The 17,507-nt window shown below is 29.0% G+C and overlaps 1 protein-coding gene across 1 annotated transcript; it reads left to right on the forward strand.

The window, feature by feature from the left end:
* Nucleotides 1–15,491: 15,491 nt before the first annotated feature.
* Nucleotides 15,492–16,217, forward strand: LOC105164306 (14 kDa proline-rich protein DC2.15). Its single transcript, XM_011082927.3, has one exon. It carries the CDS (start codon nt 15,565–15,567, stop codon nt 15,964–15,966), a length of 402 nt encoding a protein of 133 aa, XP_011081229.1. The 5' UTR covers nt 15,492–15,564; the 3' UTR covers nt 15,967–16,217.
* The last annotated feature ends 1,290 nt before the right edge of the window (nt 16,218–17,507 follow it).

Consider the following 17,507-nt stretch of genomic DNA (forward strand, 5'->3'; position numbering starts at 1 on the left):
CCTACCTAGATTGATTGAAGTCAACTTATCAAGCAACAAGTAACAGATTCTCAATTTTTTGGTTGACTGGACAATACCCTTTCAAACAATCATAATTTTTTCCAGGCAAGTCCAAATTTCAATCCAATTCTTTTGATAGTTAACTAACATGTCCAACTTTCCAACAGTGTTCTATCTATAAAAAACTTAGAACAATACGAATTAAAAATGGAGACTCCAATACAAAATTCTATCATGCCCAGTGTCACCAAAATAGTATATGGCAATATAGTAATATTATTACAAATATCATTCAAAATTGTTTTCAAAGGAATTTTATCATAATATAAGCAACAAATTTAATGAACCAATACCACAACTTCCCAGTGAAAGCCCATTCATCTTTAACAAACTCAATAGCCTTAAAAAGATTGGCCCAACAAACTACCTGGCCCAGATGAATTAAACTCTAATTTAAGAAAAAATAGATGGGTCCAACAACGACTAGACTTATCTCAAAATAACCTTTTAATGGCCCAACACTACAAAATATAACATTTAACTATAGCTAATTGTCATGATTAATTATAAATAGCCATAGTAAATAGTTACCGATCACGACTTCGCAATCGGTTGTTAGCCGTAGTTTTTGCAACGGTGGCTAAAATATTTGCTATGGCTAAAAACCATGAGAAGTATTTTTACTATGGCTCTTAGTTGTGATAAATAATTTTTTACATCAATTTTATTTAATTATAGTTAGTTAATTATTTACCATGATTTTCAGCCACGATCGTTGACATTGTAGCCAATAGTAATTTTTTTTTACGCTAATCATTAGGAAAAGAAATCATAAAAGATACTTATATTATCCTAAAATTAAATGTTGAAAAACATAAGATAAAATTGAATGAAATTTCATAATGTTCACATTAAAAAAATTTAACTTCCTGGATATGTTCATAGAAAGACCTACACAATCAAAATCAACGGTCAATATTCAAAAGATTGGAAACCACAAGGAGGGATACGGTAGGATGATCCTTTGTCCCCATATATATTTATTTTATTTTTTAAAATATTAATCCATAAAATTATCCAAGCTAGTAAGAAAAAAGATAATAAAATTTCAAAAGTAATAAACAATAAACTCAATATTGATGGATCTTTCCTAAAAGACTCTTGAAAGCTTGTAGTGGGGGACACAAAATCTAAGGGTAAATTGTAATTTACCTACCTGTTGTTATGAAAATAGACAAATAACCCTTTTATAAAAAATAAAATAGCAATTTATTCTATATTTTTTTTAAAATGTAGCAATTTATCCCCCATGAGGTAAATTATTTCATTTTACAAAATACAGGGGGATAAATTGCTATTTATTTTTAATGGAGAGTAATTAACTCATTTTCAATATCATAGGAGGGTAAATTGTTAGTCACCCCAAAATTTAATAATCAAAACCGACTTCAAAGTTGGAGTTATTTAATTTTTTATTACCAAAAAAAGAAAATTTATATTAATATAATTTTTTTAAATATATTAATAATAATATAACGAGTCGCGATTCAAAATCGCGACTCGATTAAATTTTTTTTTTTTTTTTTAAAAGTTCCAAGTCGGGATTCCAAATACCGACTCCAAGTGCAATTCTTTTTTTGTTTTTTTAATCAAAATTTTGTTAATTAATTATATAATTTTGTTTAATTATGTATAATTAATATATTAAAGTTTAGAAAATTATAATATTAAAATTGTATTAATATAAAAACTTATAATTAAGTGTACAAATATAATATGTATATTTTTTTGTACAGTTGTAAAAAATACAATGAAGTATAAAATTATTCTTGACAATCCAATACTAGTAAATCTGATTGTGTAGAAGAGTTTCTTTGTTAGGATTGTTGCATTGTGTTTGGGCCCAATCCATCTCGTTGTGAATAATTTATAAAATTATATTATTGGCTATTTTATGATTTTGGCTATTTATATTAATATTCAATTAAACATCATATATAGTAATGATAAATTGATAGAAAATTCATAGAAATATTTCAAAAATTCTTCTACACAATCAGATGTACCGGTATCGGTTTGTCAAGACTAATTGTATATTTCATTGTATTATTTACAACTGTACAAAAAAATATACATTATTACATTTGTACACTTAATTATAATTTTTTAAATTAATATAATTTTAATTAATTATATATAATTAAATAAAATTATAACTTTAATATGTTAATTAATACCACTGTAACTTTAATATGTTAATTAATATAATTGTAATTTTAATATGTTAATTATGTATACTTAAATGAAATTATATAATTAATTATTTATAATTTAATTAAATGAAAAAAAAAAGAAAAATTGCCCAAGTCGTGATACACAATCAGATGTACTAGTATTGGATTGTCAAGAATAATTGTATACTTCATTGTATTTTTTACAATTGTACAAAAAAATATACATATTATATTTATACACTTAATTATAATTTTTTATATTAATACAATTTTAATATTATAATTTTTAAACTTTAATATATTAATTATACATAATTAAATAAAATTATATAATTAATTAACAAAATTTGATTAAAAAAACAAAAAAAAAATTTGCACTTGGAGTCGGTATTGAATACCGACTCCAAGTCGGGAATACCGACTTCAAGTCCGTAGTCGAAAAGCGATTTGGGACTTTTTAAAAAAAAAAAATTTTTTTTAATCGAATCGCGACTCGTTATATTATTATTAATATATTTAAAAAACTTATATTAATATAAATTTTCTTTTTTTTTATAATAAAAAATTAAATAACTCTTCAAAGTTGTGTTTTATAGAATTGTCCAGGGACAGATCTACCAACGGATATGTTTAATAATTTTGTCAGAAAACTCTGCCACGTGTATCCAAACTAACTATCGAATAAGAAATTTATATTTATATTAATATACAATACTTTGTCCAAAAGAAAAAAAAAAAAAAAGAAGAAACGTATATATTATAAAAAACATTACAATTAAAATCAAATAAAACCATTATTTTATATTTTAACTAGATGCTATATCTTTGTAGAAATAATTTTTTTTAATTAGGAAGTACCTATTAATTTCTAATTAGTTATATTTTAAGTAACAATTTATTTTATTCATATAGAATATATTAAATTTATTGAAATAATTCCATTTTTTCTGCTTATATTATAAACAACAAAATATATAAACAACTAAAAATTTTCATTTTTTTATGCAAAGTAGAGGTCAGGAATTTTCATCGAGACATATCCTTTGTCTGGTGACTCACATGTAGTTAAAGCAACTCATGAGGTGATATCCTCATCTTTGAATTTAAATAAATAAATAAAGAGATTTTTGTCGTACTAGAGATATCTGTCATAATTAGGGCCTAATCACTCTTAATTCCTGTAATTAATTAATGAACATGATCAGAGTCACGGGTTTTGGTTTCAAATTTTTCAGTTGATTTATTATTATTTGTACAATCCATTAATATATTGTTTTCTATATTCCAATGAATCCGAAAGGAATTTCCCATACTCGTGTACGTTTTCTTTTAGGGTTAAATATAATTTATTTTTATAATAGGAGAGATGAGAAAAAAAATTATATGAAAAAAAAAGAATTCGCGTAATACTCGTTATGTTTTAAAAAATAAAATAAATTATCTTCCTAATAATGTTTAGATATAGTTTAATTTGTTTGGAGGTAATTTATTATTTTTTTTACACGGGGATTTTATATCATTTCTCATATTATAAGGGGAGAAATTGTATTTTTTATTTTTTTTAATAAAAGTGATAATTATATGATTACATCAATGGTTTAATAAATTGAGAAATTGAACTACTGTACAATATATTAGCTCGACCGATATATATCTGATGCGTTCAAAAAATGCACAGGTCCAATGAATCTGGAGAATCGTTCAAGGCTTGGGGCGAAGTGAATGCAAATCCTGAAGAGGGACCTGCAGAAAAGGCGTTAGCGCTCCAACGCTCAAGTTAGGATTGGATTTGAGATTGAATAAAATAAAATAGTAAGTTAATTTAATTAAGAATCGAGATATGATGAATAAAGTCTGCGAAAAGTGTAAGAACACTTGATAATGTGTTTGTAAAGTACTTAGAGAATGTTTATAGAGTAAGAGAGATGGTTTATAAAGTAAAAGGGTGTGAGGGACGTGAAGGGTGTCGTCCAGAGAGTGAGAAAGGTGTTAGGAAGGTGTACGGAGGAGTAAATCAGTATTCAGGGAGTGTCCTCTTCCGATATGATTTTGCACATTTTCTCCATTTTTGGGAAAACTGGATAAAAGTTATTTGATAAGCCATAATCTGTTATTATCCTCCATTAATCTTGCTGTTGAAAGTAAATCCCTAAGTTAGGATTTTGAGGGGACATCCCTAATCTGCAAGGAGTCTCAATCATCAGGGATTTCCTCCTTTGCTAGGGCTGATGTGGTTACAAGGTGGTTGCTGACCTTTGAGCTAATGAGGTATTGCGTGGGAGAGTGGGTTGCCACGTGCGTGTGCCTTTTGAGCTAAATATTTTGGCGGGCTTTGATCATGATCTGAGTTGGGGGATGTCCTAGGCCTCCTCCCTTTGCCAACGTGTTTTCTGAGGGACACCCGCAAGGACCACCTGACAGGTCTCCTTAGGCCTCCTAGGATGTTATGAGCTTCTCATTTCTTTCTTCTTTTTGGATCGCTTGAGTTTCTTTGATCTAGTTAATTTTTATGCAAATCAATATCTATAATTAAGATTTATGAAAATAAATTATAATAAATTCACGTAAAGTAAAATAAATATACACACATTTCATAAAATTTCAACCTGAATCTCAAATTTATTCTTAAAATTTTGAAATTTAACCACTCAACTAAGACATAATTGTATTTGTCTACATTGCCGAGTGGTGTTGAAATAGTAAATTGGCTGCGTGTTGTTTATTGCTTTTGTCTATTTTGGATAATTGATGGACACCTCATCCAATCACGTCAGAGAGATTGATATCAGATTGATGGTGATATTCCGCGTTTTGGTGTCAATTTTAAATCCATGTGTATTTTTATTTAACAATTAAAATAGAATAAAAAATATATTATTCTATTTTTTTTAACTAACTAAATACTATTTACTTTGTAGATATAATATCTTGTGATTCGTGAAGTAGTTATTAAATTTTAATTAAAATATTTCTGATTTATAACTTTATTTTATTATTATGATATGATAATTTTATTGATATAATACGAACCACGTGCTTCATTCTAGTATTTATAAAATTTCTAATTTATTAAATATATAGCAAGAAAAATTAAAGAACCCATTTTTCTTTCGACGTAGTAATTACATGACTACATGAATATATTAATATACTGTAATATATCAGTTCAATCTGTACATCAATATAACTAAAAGAAAAAATATAATAAATTCAAATAAAGTGAGATAAATACTCACATATGATAGACTCGAATCCATAATTTCGAACTTATTCATATGACCTCATCTTTAACCATTATGTGTCCTAAACCTATTTCAACCACTGGGAAAATTGCAATTGTGATATAAGGATGGTAAATTTTAGTCCTACTAGAGCTCAATTCGGTAATTAAATCATGTAATTCTATAAAATAAAATCTGTCAAAATTCACAAATCTATTCGGAATTTGGTATGTGGACCTCAATAGAGTCCCGATTTTCAACTAGATTGCAATTTTAAATGAATTTTGCTCTTTATATGTCTATTTTTTTCGTCATATTGCAATTTTTCGATGAGCCTTTTAATTTGTCAATTTTTTCTAAAAAAAAATAATTGAAGGACTTAATTATCAAATTAAATTCTAAAAGTATATATTCTTTTCTTTTGTTGTCCGTAAGGAAACAAAGACAAAACAACAACGAAAGAAGACGAGGAAAAACAAAGCACCTTCTGTTCCATACAAGATGCTTTTCTTCCGTATTTAGTTAAAAATATTGAGACATGGGAGCATCTGAACTTCCCACGAGGTCGAAAAAGAAAAGGTTTCTTTCTCTTTAACCTAATTCAAACTCCAACACATGCAGATGCTTTAAAAAATTATAATATTTGTGTAAAGCACAAAAACACGTGCTTCATTAGAAAAAAAATTATTATTGACTACAGGATTAGTGATTATGGCTAAAAATTATGATAATTGACTACTATTAACTATGATTAAATAAAATCGATGCAAAAAAACTAGCTTTTTCATCATAAAAAAGTTATTTGCCACTGCTAAGATCCATGATCAACTCAAAAGTCATGGCGAATGCTTTAGCCACTATCGCCAAAAATCACTGTCGACAACTGTTGTGCGGCCGTGGCTAATAACTATTTGTTACGGCTATTTATTATTAATTGTGACAATTAATCATAATTAAATATTATAATTTTGTAGTCGCCACTGCAAAATTATGTAATAGTTGTGACATTTTTAGGGTTTTGGTCGTTCTAGTGAACACTTCATAATATTTCATATTTTTGGCCGTTGATGAAAGATGATATTATTGATAATATATTAAGTAATACCATCAGTTGTCTCTGATGATAGTTACACAAGTGACAATAACTTTTTTATTTGGCATTTTAGGGGATGGAAATCGAAAGTATACATAGTGTTTGAAATGCGTGGTTAGACGGTATAATTTTAAATAATCATAACTTTGATTCGGAAGGAGTTACGAGATAATCTACCTATTGTTTTGATCGTCTTTTTGAGGAGAATCTAACCCTTCACCATTTGTTGTGAGAGGTCACAATCTGTCGGTGAAATTCAATTATTTCGACCACTGTCCGTATGTTTCTTTAAATTTTCTCATTTTTAGTTGAATTTTGTTAATTTTTATATTTTTCTGTAGCTGTTGTTTAGGTTTATGTTTTATCAGATTATCACTAGGATGTTATGGTATGTTTCGACCAAATTCCCTACCTTGCTACGATAGATCGAGACTTACACCAGCTTGCCTTGATCAGAATTCTTTCTTTTAAATATCCGCAAACTCTATTTTAGGAATTCATTCACAAATAAAGTACTTTACTTGAAGTTTGAGTTTTTATAATATTAGAGACAAGTTCTTCCTTTATTCTATCAAATATTATTTCCGAAAAATAAACAACCGATGATGATTATGTTATGTAATTCTTGTTACTAATAGTATTACAAATATCATTAATATGACAAAAGAACATATTATTGAAAAAATATATATCAATGACTATTTTAGTGTATTTTTTGGCTCCAAAATTAATGGTTTTCGACATCTTTAACATAGTGACATATTTAGCGACGGTTGTCACTAATTAGTGTCAAATCATTCTTAACTCCTGTCATTACCTTAATGGACATTATTAGTATCATTAATATATAACTTCACATTCCAAATTAATACTCGACAGGATATGCATATGCATGCATGTTTGTCTTGTCTTAGGCATGCATGTGGATGCATTGGCAACTGGCCCTATTACTTAAACTGGCTGCTTCTTGTTTATTACTTTTGTCTGTTAATTTTTTGTTCGTCTCACATCACTTGATTCCAATGTTAGTTATATTGGAGAAAAATACAGGTAAGTCCTTCGATATCGCAAATCAATAAATTATTTTTTTATAAAAAAATAGTAATTTATCTGCCATATTTATGGTGACAAATGCAGTAATTATAAATATAAGGAAAAAAAATACAATTTAGTTATGTAATATAGAGGCGATAATTTTGATCTTTTATACATAAATTAATTCTCATAATATAATCCTATAACTTTAAATTTTTTGATAATTTTAGTCCTTTTCTACTTTATGTTATCGAAGACATTATGATATTGAAGATCAGTACCATCAATTACAACAAAAAGAGAAAAAAAGAAAAAAAACCTAATGTTGCTTGTCCATGATTTTTTAGACTAGTGGTTAAGGCAGAGCTGCTGAGGTTCTATCAATAAGTTTGAGATCACGGGTTCAAGTTTCACCAGATATGTTGGTATTTGTATCACTTTATGTGTATTTATCGTAATTTGTTTAATTATTTTTTATAATTCCATAAATTGATTTATTACTCAATTTATAGGAATTTTGATGTAATTATGTAATTATCGTTTAAAAACTGATCAAGAGCTTTTTTTTTTTTTTTTGGTATATTTCTAAATTACAAAAATTATGGTTTAATTACTCATGCTTGTCCTCTTTCCTTGCTACGTCCTTGTTTGTATGTACCCACAACATGATGGGATTTTTTTTTGGCTAAGTTGTCAGCCACATTCTGGAAGTGAATAATCGTGATTGATTGGATGAATTGAGATACTCAAAGCTCACAATAAAGTTAGGGTGACCACACCACAATAAAATATAATATTAGTAGTAAAATGTCAAATGATAATTTTGAAAATATTATTAAAATATGGAATAATTTTTAAATTATCTTCTTATATTGTTCAAAATAATTATATAAATCTTTATAAAAAAAATAAAACATCATTTTATCCCCCGTATTTTTTGAAAAATAGCATACTGACTTCTTGACGAGAGAGGTAATTTGCTCTTTTTTAAAAAGCACATGAGGTAAATTAAAAAATACATGTGATCGTTAAGTGCTTAGGACAAAAAAGTGCTACTTTATAAAAAAAAAAAAATTTATAGGATCAAAAGTGAGAATTCAAAAACTAATGGGACTAATAGAGTAAAGGTTTCTAACGGCCACGTGCTTTCCTGTAAAAGACCTAACGAAAATGTGCAACGGTAAGCAAAGTGGTAATTTTTAAAAGTTACGAGACTATAAGTAAGGATCCTGTAAATAATGAGAATAAAAGAAAAAAAACTCTAAATTATGGAAGGAACAGTATTATATCCCGATAAATGAAAAATGAGACTTTCAGAAACCAAAATTAGAAAGTCAATAGAAACACAAACCAAAAAAGATTTATCAGAAAAAAAAAAAAAAATTGATCTTGGAAGTTGGCCATAAGTTCAATATTTTCTTGTACATACCTATTTTCTGATTTAATTTGAGTCCGCAAGCGGCCTATTTTAGCAAAAAATGTTAGTTTCTTCTTATTATATTGTATGCATTACAAAATTCTGTTCAGCATAAATCGCGAAGGCACAAAACCATGTGGCCCCCAGAAATTAGTTATATATAATAATCGTCAAATTTTGGCATTTTGGGACTGGTAGGTAAAATGTCATGATATTTCTGAGGATGATGTTGCAAAATTTTCATTATTATTTTTAGGGCATGCACCAAAAATAATAATTGTGACATCTCTAACATGCAGGTGGCACTACCTCTATGTCCGTTTTCAATTTTAGGAGATGCTGTCCCAATTATTTTAATTTAGTGTGGCATGTTCCCGATTTTAATCAAGGGATTTTGTTCAACTCTCTAGAATGTTATTTTTGGCCCACATGATAATTAAGGATTATTAACTTTAGATGTGTTGTTATGACATTATACGTGTGAATGGTAACATGATTTTTTTGGGGGAAAAGAGAAAAGACATGGAGGTCATGGATATTTGGACTAATATTAGAATTTTAATTGCGATTTATCTTTCTTTTTTCAAAAGGGGAGGTTAGAAAAGTGGGAGTGGGTCGACAAGCCTAATTTAATTGGTGAAGTTGAAGTCCTGTCATGATTAAGGGTTATGGGTTCGAGTCCTATTAATATATGAAGGAATGGTCTACTTTAAAGTAATTGTTGATGACCTATTATAATATTAATTAGGGATAATTACATTTCCTCTCTCCTGACGTTCGATGTAATTACACGTAGATCTCTTGTGGTTTGAAAAATTACATTTAGTATCCATGAGGTTCGCTTCCGTCTAACAAACTTGTCTCTCTGTTAGTGAAAATTCACTGAATTTGTTGGCATTAACAAAAAGAACAGAATGAAAATTAATGTTTACCCTCGATTGACTCATTACTGATTTATTATAGGTCAAACAACTTTTTTTTGACTAAACTACCCTTATAACGATGAAGATATACCTCCTCATATGCATTAATATGTGAAGACTTATGAGGGTAATTTAGTTATAAAAATGTTTATCTGGCTTGTAATAAACCAATAATAAGTCAATTGCAGGTAAATATAAATTTTTATCCAAGTTTTTTGTTAATATAAGCAAATTTGGTAAATTTTGACTAATAGAGGGACTTATTTATTAGATTGTAGCAAACTTCAGGAGTGCTAGATGTAATTTTTCAAATTCGGGGGTTTCCACGTCTAATTACACCAAACCTTAGGGAATGGGAGTGTAATTATCCTTATTTATTATTAGTTAATTGTATATATTTAATACTGATAATTGACGTTTAATAATTATTAATATATGAAATTTATGATATAATTATAATTGATAAGTGTCGTATAATAATTGTTGATAAATGAAATTCATGACATATTTGTAATTGGCTATTAAAAAGAAGGAAAGAAAGACAAGAACAAAGAAGGGAAAGTTGGCTAGTAAAATCTTTTTTGGTATTTTCTTTTCCAACTCTAATTCTTATTTGATCATTCTCAGCTTCCGTTCCGCCTTGAAATTGAGTAGTTTAAATTTGTGTTCCGAGTGCTAATTATTTCATTTTTTTTTATTGTTTGAATATTTTTTCAATAATATTTTTGGGATTAGATTCCACCAACAATATGTTTTGATAAAAGTTATAATTTAACTTTAATCTCATACCTTTTGTTTAATTATTTATTATACCAATTAAATATTTTTTAATTTGTTCATGAAAATTAAGAATGAGACTAGCTAGTTTTGGGATTTAACTATAATGCATTTTCATAATAAATTATAAAATTATGAATTCAAATGTTATAATAATTTGTTTTTAAGAATTAAACATTTCAAAATTAATTTTCTCATAATTGATTATGTAACCATCGGGCTAAAGTAAGTCTTAATTAGCCAATTAATCAGCAACAAATTCATCGTCCTACTGCAAAAAAAAAAAAAAAAAAAAAAAAAAAACACAGTGGATACCGTCAACCAATTAAGTCGATCTGGTCTATTTCATAGTACGAAAATATGGATTATTCCCTATATTTTAATGACTGCAGTTTAAAAATCATGATAAATCAATACTATCTATCAAAGTCATACGGAATCAATGCAAAATTATAAGTTTTGACCACAGTTAATTAACATTTACTATGATTTTAACTATGACCAAAACATTTATCACGGTTTTGAGGTGTGGCTAATGTCTTGGTCTCACCTCCATAAACAATGGCTAATACTCGTTACACAGTCGTGGTCAATTAATTATATATTTTTTAATTTTCGTGCAATTTTTTTGTCATAATTTTTTTATAAATTAATATTAGAGAATGTCAAAATACTAGCTATAAATCAGATGAAGTAGTACTTGGAGATATACAGATCTAAATACTTATGGTAAAGAAAGAATAATATAATGTGTAATATTCGATTTTAAATTAATTAGTAGAAGCTCGTTTGAGCTCAATTTGTTAATTTAAAAGACAAAATTTAAATTTAATTTTTTGTTTAATAAATTGCAAGCTCGATTTGAACTTGATTCAATTATTAAAATTAATAATAGATTAAATATATTTAAAAATCAAATTACTCGAGCTCGAGTTTCTGATTTAACTAAAGTTCGTCTGAGCTCCATTTGATTATTAGTCAAATCAAGCTCAAAAACAAATTTTCAAGTTTGATAATAATAAAAATAAGCTCCAACAATGATACGTTGGATTCGATTCGATTCAATTTGTTTACAAACCCTATTTACTATTTTTTTCAAAAAATAAAGAAGAAGAAAATCAGTATAATAAACTCAAGCAGGGAGCATCCGTCCGTCTTAGCAGAAATAATCAAAGTCTTGGATCAACAACACTCTCTCTCTCTCTCTCTCTCTCTCTCTCTCTCTCTCTCTCTCTCTCTCTCTCTCTCTCTCTCTCTTCAAATTTGATTGATTATTACATCATTCATTATATTTAAATTAAAATATTAATTCAATAAATCGATATCTTAAAATCAATAAACATATATATTAACAAACATACTCAAAGTAAATAAAGAAATAAGATAAACTATAAGAATTTTAGTGTTTAACCATGCTTAACTACAAACAAGTAGCCGTAGTAAATAATTATATTGATCACGGCCACTCAATGGTGATTGGATATGACTCTAACCACCGTTGAGTGGCCGTAATTTTAATAATTTTGTAGATATTAAATATAAAATATGGGTATCATCAACCCAATCTGATCTATTTGCAACTCAATTCATTTTCAATCTGTTAATTCAAATTCATTATAAACCCAAATCATATTGAACTTAACCTGTTAGGACCCGACCCAAACTCAACTTGTCCATTTGCCACCTTTAATTATAATTATTTATCACGATTTTTAGTCCATTATTATTAAAATATAGACAATATTGATTCTTTTTCCTCGTGAGCTGCTATATAAAACAGACAATAAAATCCACGTCTCCCAAAATTAAACTCATAATCTTTTAACTGTAAGTCCTCCGTCAATCCACTGAAGCAAGGGTTCGTCCAACACTAATCACTGTTTAACTGTAATGATTGAGGCGTGTAATTGGGTATTAAGATCTTGACTGCAGCCTCGTGCGAGTGCGAGGAAGGAATATCAGATATCTGGCTGCCTCATGTTTCCAGGTAACCTAAATAATTAATTTTTGGCTCTACCTGCATGTCATTTTGCATATCTCGATATTTGTTTGTCGTATTAAATGCCAAACCATGAGCTGTGCTTTTACCTTCAAAATTGTACAAATTATAAGTTTTAGTAAATTGATTTGGTGGCTTCACTATTTTTTTTAAATAAATCAATTATAATTATATTATAAATTTCAATCATTAATAATTAATGTACGTTGATTATTAATATTAAATATGTTAACTAACCAATAATTACTACTACAGTAGGCCAGAAGCTACTATTGAATGCCCACATATTGGTGGGCTCAAAACTCATAACCTTTTAGTCATGGGGGCTCAACTTCACCAATTAAACTATAGGCCTCGTTGCGGATTGTTACTAGTTAATGCTTCTTGGTACTTATTTTACATATTGTCACAAATATTTTCAGGATAACATTGCTAAAATAGAACGTCTAGTTTAATTTTTGTTGAGTGAAAATGAAGGTACAAAGTATTTGAGAAAATATATACATTTGCACCAAATAGTAAGGCTATTGAGGGGGAATAAATCGGAGAGTTGCAATCTAAATACACTTCACATGTCATGAACTAGAAAAATGGTTCTTTCAATTGTCTTCCAAAAGCCTCTTATCTGGGGACTGATGATGTAGACAAACGTCCCACATTAGTTCCGAACGAGGAGCTTGGACTGTTTATAAGCCCTAAGACCTCTTCTCTCTAGCGAAACACCTTTTCAAGAGAAATCCATAAGGTTCGTATAAAATCAGAGCAAACAATATACACAATGAATGCATCGATCGAGTCACAAGTCACATGAACTATAACACCATATTAGCAGTAGATTTATTCTGGACATCTACGCTTACTTTATATGAATACATATCATTCGATTTGGAACAATCATGATATAACTTTAATATTTATTTTCTGATCTTATAATTCCTAAAGTTTAGATTTTTTTTTTCATTTAACTTCCCCAATTATTTTTGGAGGTAAATATGTTATAGTACATATATCTTCTCTAAAAAAAATTTATATAAAAGAGATTCATTTTTGTCTGGAAAAACTACATAACAATATATTGACTCCTGGAAATACAACATGTGTAGGTCACATGATGAGATTCTAGTAATTTTTGCGCTGAAAAAGTTGACTGAAGGGACTTAAACGATGAAATAAAATATTAACTTTAAAAATGACAATTAGGTCCGACGTAGAGCTATTTGTGACACTTACCTAATTAATTATCTTAATACCTTTAACATTCGTTAATATGTATACAACTAATTTACTGTTTGGTCCCCTAACTATATATAATAACATTTTGATCCTCAAAACTTACCACATTGACTATAGTTATTAGAAAGATATATCCATGTTTGTTGTGGAAGATATTAAGCATTATTTTTGTTTTTCTTCTTTTATTTTTGATGTGTATAAGAAATTCCTCAACCATTGGATAAAAGACAAAAGAGAAAGAGTTAAGCAAATGAATAGAACGTTTTACATTTCATATATTAGCTCAAGAGGGGACCAATTGCAGCTTCAGTATTTCAGCCACCAATACTTTGTGATTTTTTTTTTATTTTTTTATTTTTAACATAGAAGCAATTTATTGAAGTAATTTTCAACGGAATTTCTTCTAATTAACTATGGATTACAAGGTGGAATAATTAATTGAGACTCTCTCGTTTTGACCGTCACAATTTTAAAAGTTATTCGCCTCTGATTTTTTCAAGTACTCTGTCTCTAAATCTGACATAATATCAAAGTTGGTTCCGTCTTTATGTCCGTCTCAAATACTATCTCCAAAGTGACCCCTAAATTTATGTCTCTAATTCTAATGTGAATATTGCAGTTCATCTCTAAATCCGTCTCTATTTGGCATGCATTGAAGTTCTAATAATTTCATGAATTTGTTGAGTTATTTCAAATTTAGAAATCCAAACAGTTACCTGCTTATTATAACATCAAAACACAACAAAAAAATACAACGCCTAAATGCATCACATACTAAACACTCATAAACTATATACGTATATTACTAAGATAATCATTCAACAAGCTATTTTCAAAACCTGCAAAAATAATCATCAACGAACAAACTAAGTCGTAAGACCATAGCAAGTTATTTACACACCCAACATTAATATTAATTCAAGTCAAGTTATAAAATCATCCAAAAAATTGAATAAACTAATCCTGCAAATAAGTCTAATTGACAATCAAACTACTGGGAATTAGCCTAACAATCAAGTAAGTTATTTGTTAGTCGAGCCGTACGAGTCACCAAGTTAAGAGATAATAAGTAGTTAAGCGGTACAATCTGCAACAAAATAAAAGGAAAAAAAGGACATTTGTTTATTTCTTACTACTATTGAAGATATGGATTATGGGACGAAAAATGCAATTTTTCCCTCTTTTTGGTTTTGTTCATATAACATCCACCCCCTTTAGCTTATGCAATTGGAAGCAAAAAGGATTAGATATTGTTTCATTCGACATGTTCCCACACATCAACACATTCATCACGGACAGAACATATATGTTTTTGAATAATTAGCCGAGATGCAAGATAATTTAAATCTTAATTTTAATTCGAATTGACAAAATTTGACAACTCCTCAAATTCAGATAACTCCAATTCTACAGCCTTATCTTTCGATCTGCAAATGCATGGCCAGCTTGTCTTGCATATTCTAGATTTTAAGTCCCATCATCAACCACTTATATCCTCAAAATATTTTTATGAAATGAAAAAACTATTGATATTCTGCACCTATAAAACCCCAACTCTCTTCTCTCCATTTTCCCATCACACAGCCTTGAAGCAAGACACATTGTATTCACATAGCAATCCATAATCAAGAAATGGCTTCAAGAGCTGCCACATCCACTGCCCTTCTGCTTCTCTTCAACCTTCTCTTCTTCACAATGGTGACCTCAACTTCTGTTCCCTGCCCACCAACACCCAAAACCCCCAGCCACGGCCACGGCCACAAGCACTCCAAGGCCAAGTGCCCAAAAGACACCCTCAAGTTGGGAGTTTGCGCCAACTTGCTCAACGACTTGGTGCACCTCGTCGTGGGAACCCCGCCCAAGACCCCATGCTGCACACTCATTAAAGGCTTGGCCGATCTTGAGGCTGCCGTATGCCTTTGCACAGCCATCAAAGCCAATGTCTTGGGCAATGACCTCAATATCCCACTCTCCCTCAGCTTGCTTCTCAACTATTGCGGCAAGAAGGTCCCCACTGGCTTCCAGTGTGCATAAGCCAACCAATTAGTTCATGCTGTCTAGTGTTTTTGAAGTCTTTTCTCGATATGGTCGTCCTTCTCATTGTTTCCTTTGTGTTTTAGTCTTCTGCTCATTTGTTGACGTTCATGCTAGATAAGGGAGATTATGTATTCGTACGGAAATAAGTTGGTGTATCTAATCGGTTAATATAGAAGGTTTCTCACCTTCTGTCATTATATATATAGCTTCTATAGCTGGAATAATATATTTGTGGATTTTGCATTAAAGTGAAATTGTGTACAACATTCAAATGTTCGATGCTCAATTATGCTGCTATGGTTTGGAAAATTGCAATTTTAGTTTTGTAATTTTTATTGTGTACGAATTGATTTTTGTAATTTAGTTTTGTAATTCTAAAAATTTTGATAATTTTAGTTTTTTTTGGGCCAATTCGGTGAAAATTGCATGAGAGTTGCACATGATCCAATTAAATTGTAATTTTAATTCTATAAATCAATTACTGCAGGACCAAAAATATCAACCTTCTAAGTTACAAAACTAAAAATGCCAATCCCTCCTTAAGTACATGACTAATTACAATTTAATTTGATCATGTGAAAATTACATGTAATTTTTTCGATTAAATTGACTAAAAAAAGACCAATTCGAAAAATTTTAAAATTATAAAACTAAATTAAAAAACAATTAATACAGAATAAAAAATACCGTCTCCCATAAATCTTATGACTAAAAATATATTTTTTTCGATCAATTATTTGGGAAAGACTTATTCATTCTTTTCATAGTACTTTAATTTTCAGCAAAATTGTTTTTTTCTCTTTTTGTCCCGTATAATAAATTAGGGGATCCCACGCTTTTTGGGGATTTATTTTGGTACCAAATTTAAACGTATTCACAAAGTTGGTCTAAAATTGGAATTTCGTTAAATTTTTTATGGCATGCAACTAGCACGCATTTCTCCTGTGGGCATTAAACGAGATGGGAAATATTGCATTGTAATTAAGGGGGTGTTAATATATAGTTCCAAATTTTACGGGTTTACTGTACTTAGTTGCAAAATTAAAATTATCATGCACTTTTTGTCCTTTTTTCAAATATTCCATTAAGAAAGTAAGAAAGTCGCATATGCATGCCTTATGTCTGTCAATTTACTGCAATAGAGTGAAGGTATGAATGTGCCTAACACATCACTAGAAGAAAATATTTAATTATGATTAAAAATAAATAATTATGTAAATAGTTATTCATCATAGTCATGCAAAAATTGTTGACTGTGATTTTGCAAGTGTGGATGAAATATTTATCATGATTAAACATTTGATATGGTTCATAGTCATTGCAAAAATAATTTTCATGGTGGATAATCTAAGTATATCAATTCGTTTTAATTTACTCATGATAAATAATAGTAGTTATTTACCATGATTTTAGTTCATAATTAATGTAGGCATGTATCCCACATCAGTTGCAGACGAGAAACTTGCGTGGTTTATAAGCCCCAAGGCCTCCTCTCCCTAGCGAGGTGCCTTTTCATTACAAAACCTTGAGGCTCATAC

This window comes from Sesamum indicum, linkage group LG6 (assembly GCF_026168435.1).
Source record: "Sesamum indicum cultivar Baizhima isolate 11 linkage group LG6, ASM2616843v1, whole genome shotgun sequence".
Lineage (NCBI taxonomy): Eukaryota > Viridiplantae > Streptophyta > Magnoliopsida > Lamiales > Pedaliaceae > Sesamum > Sesamum indicum.

Excerpts from the sequence above, each read along its gene's own strand:
- LOC105164306 (XM_011082927.3), top strand. The coding sequence starts at position 15,565 with ATGGCTTCAAGAGCTGCCACATCCACTGCCCTTCTGCTTCTCTTCAAC.